The sequence below is a fragment of the Hibiscus syriacus genome, unplaced genomic scaffold, assembly GCF_006381635.1.
Source record: "Hibiscus syriacus cultivar Baekdansim isolate YM2019G1 unplaced genomic scaffold, ASM638163v2 tig00112801_pilon, whole genome shotgun sequence".
Lineage (NCBI taxonomy): Eukaryota > Viridiplantae > Streptophyta > Magnoliopsida > Malvales > Malvaceae > Hibiscus > Hibiscus syriacus.
Genome location: NW_024063404.1, coordinates 249572 through 258814, shown reverse-complemented (window position 1 = coordinate 258814; position 9243 = coordinate 249572). Strand labels below are relative to the sequence as shown.

Genomic DNA, 9243 nt, shown 5'->3' with positions numbered 1-9243 from the left:
GTGATAGGAGTATTGTTAAAAAACCATCCCTAAATTAATCGAAGAAAAAATAGTACACCTTATAAACTGTCAACATCACAAAAACACAACAAAATATATCCATACTACTAGGATTCCACTCCCCAAAATAAAATGAGAAAAGAAATATTAGGGGTCTCGTTATAAAATCTCTCTATACATAATCGAAGAAAAAAATAATATATCATATTAATGTTATTATTAAAAAATATATCTAAACCTAATAAAAGAAAAAAGAACACACCATATTTATGTCAACCCCACAAAAACACTACAAAATCTATCCATACTAATAGGATTCCACACCCCAGAATAATGTAAAATTTACGTTTTGTGAAAATGAGTTAAAGGTGTAAAAGGTTAGAATATAGAAAAAAATATATGGTTACTTTGGGATTGAGGAGATAAAACAAAAAGGTTAAAGCATTGACAAAATCATTTTACTGGATAATTAAAATTTATATTTTTTATCATATGGCAAAAATTATAATTCATTAAAATAAAATAAAATAAAAGCGGGAACTTCCTTTGAAATTTCAATGAAAGCGGGAGATCTCGATTTATAATTCATTAAAATAAAAGCAAAAGGGATTCTCCCCGCTATATATAGTTTGGTTTGTGGAGAAATAAATCAGTCCGTAGAGAACTGAAAAAAGTGAGAAGGCTCTGCCTCATCGTTTCGAAGACGCAGATGGAACCTGTTGATCCTTTTCATTGGATAGTGGAAGAATGTCGATTGTCACCATCTACAGAGGCCGCCATGAATAACGCCCCTTTTTTCGGTGTGTCAGATTCCGACACCTCCGCCGAATCAATTAGCACCACAAAGCTGTCTCCTCCCGACTCATCTGAAGACGATGAAATCCTCGAGACTCCTCCCAAGTGCAGCTCGACCGCCGCCTCCTCCCGCAATCTCAACCGAATGGTTGGGAATAGGTTTAATATTGATGCAGAAACTGTACCTGAAGAAACTCCCACTGGTGTCTTTCTGAGGTCTCCTAAAATGAGTGACGACGATAGCGAGAAACGGGTCAAGAATCAAGCTCTGTCTCCTGGAAGTACTCCGGGATTAGGGCTAGAAAGTCAACAACTTCATGAAGCAGGCATAGAGGCCGAACTCCCAAATGGTTCAAATCCGATGGCAGCAGAGAGGGAAGGGGTCCATCATCATCTCAGCAAGCCTTAATATTGTTCGTATTTAGAATGTGCAGCAAGTTAATGTTTTGGAATATTTTGAATCACAGAAATGTGTTTTTTGTGCTAGATGGACTAGTACATTGAAATATTTTGTAGTTGGTTTTCGTGCTTAATATGGTAGAACTGCCTGTATGTTTTGAGTTCTTGAAACATAACTTTAAAGTTAAATAGTATTTCTTGTTTTGGGAAGGCATGGCATCCTCCATTGAAATGCTTAGGATGGTGTTAATGAATTTTGTTAGCTTTTGCTTGCATTATCTTATTGATATTTTCTGGTATCTGCAAACAAGTTTGTCCGAGTCGAAATTTATGAAGCAAATCTATGCTTTCTTTCCTCAGAGACATTCTGTATTGCTCATCCTATAGTTTCTTTGAACGTTCTGGCCGACAGATTGACCCTATAGTCTTCTTAACTCAACAGCTTTGTTCCAATTCTTATAAGACTGTTCCTTTGTTGTTATATCCATCAGCACTGCATGCATTATAATTCTATTTATACTTGGTTTCACCAGTCTAGTGACATTTCTAGCAGCGTCTTGTAACCCTCGAATTGTAAAGTCAAGTACACTTCTTTGCAGATGCCATAAGAAATCAATTAAGAAGTGCAGACGCAAATTAACAAAATTCATTAACATTGTTAACAATGGAGGGTTCCATGCCTTCCCAAAGCAAGAGATACCATTTGACTTAAAAAGTTTTGTTCCAAAACTCAAACTTGCAGGTTCAATCATATAAAGTAGGAAATTGAACTGCAAAATTTTATTAAAATCAACCTGCACTGGGGGGAAAGTCTTGGGGTTATTCTCCAATTAGAAAAGATGAAATTTCGTTTTCATGTAAATAGACAATCTATTATCACGGATAATAAGGTATAACATTGTATAATTAATAGATGGGTTGATATATCTAGAAATATAAAACTTTAGAAATGAACTATCTTTTAATTATAGATTAGACCTGGATACTAGATTAATACGAGATTATAAAAATTGGAATGAAGCGGCATGTTTGCCTTTATCGGTCCATGCTCCGTTCCATATCCGCATATCGAGCCTAGCTTTCCTACCGCCCCATCAAAAAAACTCGGTCTTTCCTCTTTTTTCTTTGTTTGTTTTTCTTATTGGAAGATCCGTTTGTTAATATTACGAGTTTACAACCAGCAAGTGAAGAGTTTCACTTCATCGTATACTCAAATACCAACACATACGTGAACACATTTTTAAAAAATACGTAGAAACTACATTCTCTGTATAGAGTGAGATATATCGAAGCATGTGGAGGAGGTTATGTTGGTGCGGGGCTTTGAAGCAGGGTGTGTCTGCGGCCGACGGGAGGAAGCTTCCGCAGTCACCTCAAAACCGACTGTTGTTAGAGGGAGTGACATTACGAACCAATCCAGTCTTCCACAGAACAAAAGCTTGGTCATCTTCTCCATCTTCTGATGTCGATGCAACCTCCGATTTGAAAAAGACGAGAGCAGGGACGGGCAGCGTAACGCTGGCGGAGGCGAAGAAGCTGATGAAGCTGGTGAATGTGGAATCACTAAAGACCAAGCTAGAGACGGAAGGCAAAGAGGTGATCCGCTACCCGGAGTTACTGAAGGCCTGCGAGAGTATGGGCGTTACCAGAAATCTCGACGAGGCCATCAGTTTTGCACGCGTTCTCGACGAGGCAGGCGTGGTGCTTCTTTTCCGCGACAAGGTTTATCTTCATCCGGACAAGGTACACATCCCTCTTCTAACCCTTCACTCTTTAGTGTTGATAATCTAACGCATCTACTCTTACACAGGTGGTGGATCATATTAGAAAAGCAGTCCCTCTTGCTTTTGCTCCTGAAGACGACCCCATAAGGGACGAGCTAAAGAAGTTGCAGGAGAAGAAGGAAGAAATCGACGTGCTGGCACATAAGCAAGTCCGGTGCATCCTTTGGTGTGGTCTGGGATTATTCGTTGCACAAGTGAGCCTGTACTTTCGGCTAACATTCTGGGAATTCTCATGGGATGTAATGGAACCGATTACGTTCTTCACCACGGCCACCGGCATCATCATAGGCTATGCTTACTTTTTGCTTACTGCAAGAGATCCCTCGTACCAGGATCTGTTGAAGAGGCTTTTCCTGCGGAGGCAAAGAAAAATATTCCAGAAGCATGGGTTTGACGTCGCCAGGTTTAAAGAGTTGCAAAACAAGTGCAGAACGCCTTTCGATGCCTCCACTTCCATCCGGAATCGAGTAGGCTTGGACGTTGAACTTGATGACGCCTTACACAAGGATTAGGCTATATCTCCACCACTTCCTTAGCTCAATTAAAGTTATGGAGACATGTCTGGCATTTCATTCACTAATTCTCGAATAAATAATTTGGTCCAATAAGATTTTATTTGACCAGAACTTCTTACTAAATTTTGCATGCTTGTCAATGTTAAGTGCATATAAGTTTCTTTTTCCTTTTGAACAAGGGAATTTTGATCGTAAGGGGTATCGAACCCTCAACCTAGGGGACAAATAATCGAGAGATTTTAACCATTTATTGTAGGAATTGTGGCGTATAGCATGTGGATATTTTGTGCGTGGACAGAAAATTCATGGCATTGGCTAATAAATCCAGAGGTTTAGCAGAGCCGGAAGGAATATTTTTGTCAACCACGACACAGATAAAGCAAAATGCCAGAAAGAGCATGGCCTGTTCATTGCCTAGGCTCGATCATCAGCTAAATAATAATACACAGAAACCAAACCCAACTCGGGGCTACAATTATTTTGTATAATATCAGTAAAAAAACATTATTAATAAGTCTAAGATTTTATAATGCGTTAATTTTTTATTTTATGAGAAGTTTTATAATTTCTATTCCATTATTATAATAGCGTATTTTTTTTAAAAATAATTTAAAGTCATAAAATTTTAATGTTTTTAAATTGAGTTGCCCATACCATGAGACATCATCGTGTTCTTTAGAATTAATTGGAAAAGAAGTAAAACTCCAACAATGGGGATTTTTAATATGAAGCAAAACAAACAAAAATAAAAAGCACAATGGTAGTTGAGAATAAATTACCAAAACCCTGGACCTTTTAATATATTTTTTTAATTTTTTATACCGTTAGTTATATAATGTTAAGACATGTGAACATCAAATTGTAAAAGAATAACTTTAAATTATTAGATATTAAGTGATATTTTTTTTAAAGTAGATTAAGTGATATTTTAATATCAATACGTGTTTAACTTTTTATTTAATTTTATGGTGATATGCGGTGACATGTTTTTTTTTCTTTTGTTGATACCATTTTATCCTCCACCACCTCTGGGGTTTTCTCTTATATTATTGTTTTAGGGGATTTTTTTTTGTCATTTCAAATATTAAATAGCCAATTCCACCATTCAGTTTAAAGCATTTATTCTTTTCTAGCAATTCATAAATTAAACAAAAAAAAAATCATAAATTTGGGATTTATGGACATTTTTTTTAGATCTAAACGGTTTAGAATGTTTGTTTGAAAATTCAAACAATGAAAAACATTTTTATGAGAAGACCGATAACATAACTCAAAATTAATCTCATTATACAATCGATGAATTATTTAAATGATTATTGTTCGAATATATAAAATTAAGGTTAAATTATATTAGTGGTCATCTTATTACGAGAAAAATTTAATCATTTTAATTTTATCAATCAGATTATTTTGACTCGAGTTGAAACCAAGCTAAATGGTACGCTATTACTTGCTGTCGGCACTCGTTCGGTAAAACCCAAGTTGAAGATTCTTCTTTTCCTTGTTTTATTAATTTCTTTTCAATCGAAGCAACTAAAATATATCCGAAATTCCGCGGTTACGCATTCGATTTTCTCTCCTTTTTACAATATCCATCCCATAGAAGCTCAATTTTCCTTCATCTCTCCCCTTGTATACCGATCTGGGCAATTCTCAGAAGAAGAAAAAAGTGTGAAGAAACAGGGCCTTAAAATTATGTGTACAATGGTGTTGATGCCCCGGAAGAAGAAAGTTGGATCAGTTCCGGTTTACTTGAATGTATACGATTTGACTCCGATTAATGGTTATGCTTACTGGCTTGGCCTTGGGATCTATCATTCTGGGGTTCAAGGTTAGTTTTCTTTCTTCCTTTTGGGTGTTGCTGGAAAAAAGTAATGGAAAATGAAAAGAAAGAAACAGTGGGTTGTTGCAGTATTTTCTATGTAATTCGTGCTACTGCTGTTTTTTTTTCACGCCTTGAGTTTTGTTTCCATTATCTGGGTAGTCTGTTTGTTTGATGAGAAAATTTTCCAATTAATTTTTCCATGTATCCTTATTAGTTCGATTATTAGTGTAATAACCAACGAGATTGAAAATTGAAGGGAAGAATTTGAAACTTGTATATGCAAAAGAACTTCCACAAATATTAGCATATACATCCATGAAGCTGGTGCACACACACAAACGTATTTCTGTAGAAGTAGATTTCGACTGAGTTGAATCTTGGTGTGCAGTTCATGGAGTTGAATATGGTTTTGGAGCGCATGATCATTCAGCTACTGGGATTTTCGAAGTGGAACCAAAGCAGTGTCCCGGTTTCTCATTTAGGAAATCCATTTTAGTTGGAAGGACGGATTTAGGTCCGAAAGACGTCCGTTCGTTCATGGAGAAACTTGCTAGAGACTACTCCGGGAACACTTACCATCTCATCACTAAGAACTGCAATCATTTTTGCAACGATGTGTGTATCCAATTGACAGGGAAACCGATTCCTCGCTGGGTTAATCGACTTGCTAGACTCGGTAAGAAATCAACTTCTCACCCTTTTTATATCTACTTCATGGATCATCTGATTGTTTCTCGGGAAGATTGGTATATACCCATGCATATTCAACTGAAAGTTCTGTTGCGTATCGTTATTGCTCTCGTCAGCATGTTTTCTGATTTTAAAGTTAAATCAAAGAACAGGAAAGTTTTGCTTTAGAAAAATTCAAGATAAGGAAGAAGTGGTAGCAGCTTCCACCCACCACACCCACCGATGTAGTGCAAGCTTTGTGGAACGAGCACCATTCATGAATGGTCTATACTGCCCGTATGAGCCAATAATTCCGTTGTTTATTCTTTCCACAACTACCATAGTCAGCTTGTTGTCTTGCATTGTTATGATTTTAATACTCACCCGATATTGAAATGTTTACGGAGTTGTTCGTCACACAGGTTCTTGTGGTGAAGTAAATTTGAAGGTTCTCTCTGTGTAGACTATTGAGTGATGATATTTGTTATGAATGTATAGGTTTGCTCTGCAACTGTGTTCTCCCGGTAGAGTTGAACGAGACTAAGATTCGCCAAGTTAGATCGGAGGTAAGGTTCAACAGGTAGAGAAGAAGAAGTTGAGAAGCCAATCGAGTAGGAGACCTCGTTCTTGGACATCTTGTCCTTTGGGCCCTGCAATAAGTAACAGACAGAGGCGATGTCTTCCATCATCGTCGCTGATTCACACCTCTATGACCTCGAACTTAAGTTTGAAGCTCTAAAGAATAGTCAACAGTAGATGACGTTAGCAAATGCAAATCTTTTTTACCCCACTTCTGTTGTTTACTTGGATGGGCATGGGAACCGCTGCTTCGGGAATTCGCAAAGTTTCAATCTTCTGTAATATACTTTTTGATTTGAATGGAAAAGATCTGTGCTTTTCTTTCTTGCTTCTCACACTCTTGCAGTTCCAAACCATGTTTTGTTAGAACCGTTAGATGTTTGGGGACTTGAGGGAAGTGCTTGTGTAAGAAATAGGACCCCGTGAAACAGTAGTGGTTGGCTAAGGTTGAATGTGAAGGGTTATGGGGCTGCCTTGGGGGACATAATGGTCCCTTTCATTATCATGAATCTGGTGGGGATGATGTGTTTGTCTAGATCGAGTGGCAAAAAGTTGAGAAAAACAGGTTCTCGTGTCCGAGGTCCCTTACCCCCATGTAAAAAGATTTTTTTGTAAGTAACCAGAATATTTCATTTATCAAAACCAGTATCAATAAACGTCTTGTCATGTACATATTAAATAAATACAATCAAGACTATCGAAAATAAAATATAACATTGATAGCTTAGTGATAGCCTGATAAACAAAATTATTAACAAGTAGAGCAACGATGTACATAAACTGAACACACCAACGGCTTCGAGCGTCAAAACATGAAGAGAAACTTGAAGAATAACCAAAATGACTAATGAAAAAAGCGATCTCCCCTTAACATCAATCTCATCTGACACATATATGCAATAACCAACAAATCATCTTGTACAAACGAACAGAGGAATCGAGCATTAGGAAAGCAACCAATCATGTATTCAGTGAAAAAGACCAAGAAGAAGACCAATAAAAAAGTTGCACCGAGAGTCTAAAACACCGGTAGTCATGATACCCTTTACTATAAAAAGGGCTAAAAGAAATTATTAATGAAAATACGATAAAAAATAATAAAAAATGACAGGGGGTGGCCGGAGAAGACGAACACCGCTGCCATGAAACAAAGAAATTTTAAAAATTACCAGTAAACTATGTAAAAAGGTTTCTTGTATGTAAACTAAACGATTATTGTTCGGATAGTTAAAATTAAGGTTAAATATATTAGTGATCATTTTATTACGAGAAAATTTAATCTGATCGTTGATATTTTAATTTTATCAATCAGATTATTTAATTATTTGAATCGATGTCAATCAACTCATTCGCTACAAATATTTAACGGATTAACAGGTAGAGGAACATATGTAATAGTTAATAAAATTGACATCGTTATACATTTAGCTCTCGTCATTTACACAAATGAACAATGCATTGAAATTCTCCTAAAATTAAATAAGCACACGTACAACTATAATTTGAGCGATATTTATTAGGATAAACAGGTAAAATAAATAAAACAATTCACATAATGTTTTCATAAAGTAGTTTATATAAAATATGAAGGAGACGAAAGAGAAATATACATTGCATTTTAAAAAAAATCTTACATTCGCGTGTGTTTGAATAGTAATTGGAGAAGGGCTTATACATAATTTTACCATTTTGGCCCTTAATTCATTAATAGTAAAACATATGGCATAGCATAATCCATTCATTAAACATAAATATTGATATTTATCTTAAAACCATACTTTACTTGCAGGTTTCAACATTAGTTTCAAGACAGCTGGTTAGGTTAGAATTTGTTCAATTTTTGTCGGTGTTCTTCCTCAAAATTGATAACCCAAGTCCGGTTTTGTCAACTGATCGGCGCCAACACTACTAACCAGCACGAAGCTTACAAGACAAGTGAAGACAGAGAGGTTCTCTATTGCATTGTTCGAACTTTGATTCCATTTCCTACTTTAACTCGTATTATTATTGTTTTAAGTGGCATGAGGGACCTCATTCGCTGCAGATTACCCCAAAACATAATTTTAAAACAAACCCTTCAAGAACGAGAAGAGGCCCAATGGTTGTTCAAGTCATCATATCCGTACAACAGCGTTCAATAATTATATAAATATCGAATATTTTAATTTGATTATTTAAAAAAAAAAAATCTTTAATATTATAAAATATAAATTTTACTTACAAGTGTCCAATTTCTTACCATTCAATCTACCACACGTTAAATTCTGAAACAAAGTAATATTGTAAAGATGTGGAACCAAAGTCAAGGGTGGGAAGGCCGAATCACCCACCAAAACCCAATTTTTACTGTAGGCATGAAACAAGTGATATCCTATCGTTATTGCTTTTCCACTTAAAATTTAAACAAGTTATGGTCTTAACAAAATGGTGTTAATTATTTGAAGTGATTAATCATAGTAAAGGGAAAAAAATCAAAATTTAACCTACCTCATATAACCATGCCATATTTTCTTTAAAAATATTTGGATAATTAAGGGTAAACACACCATTGACCAATTAACTATTTAACACTTTAACTTTTCGCTAATTTTTAAATTTTCAATCCGATCATATAACTATTTAATTGTATTTAATCAAGTTATTGGTTGTTAACATTAACGAAAAAAAGATGATGTGA

General features: G+C 35.6%; 1 protein-coding gene and 1 pseudogene across 1 annotated transcript; both read left to right on the top strand.

Annotated features, from left to right (window-relative positions):
• Window positions 1-2387: 2387 nt before the first annotated feature.
• Window positions 2388-3490, top strand: LOC120183684 (calcium uniporter protein 6, mitochondrial-like). The gene is made up of 2 exons (XM_039188344.1): window positions 2388-2937; window positions 3005-3490. The coding sequence occupies exons 1-2, from the start codon at window positions 2488-2490 to the stop codon at window positions 3488-3490; spliced, it is 936 nt and encodes a 311-aa protein (XP_039044275.1). The 5' UTR covers window positions 2388-2487.
• Window positions 3491-4919: 1429 nt separating this feature from the next.
• On the top strand, window positions 4920-6895 carry LOC120183683 (annotated as a pseudogene).
• The last annotated feature ends 2348 nt before the right edge of the window (window positions 6896-9243 follow it).

Bases quoted from the DNA above. Each gene is read 5' to 3' on its own strand.
- LOC120183684 (XM_039188344.1), top strand. From the start codon at position 2,488: ATGTGGAGGAGGTTATGTTGGTGCGGGGCTTTGAAGCAGGGTGTGTCT. The intron at 2,938-3,004 runs GTACACATCCCT...ACTCTTACACAG, and splicing joins TTTATCTTCATCCGGACAAG to GTGGTGGATCATATTAGAAA.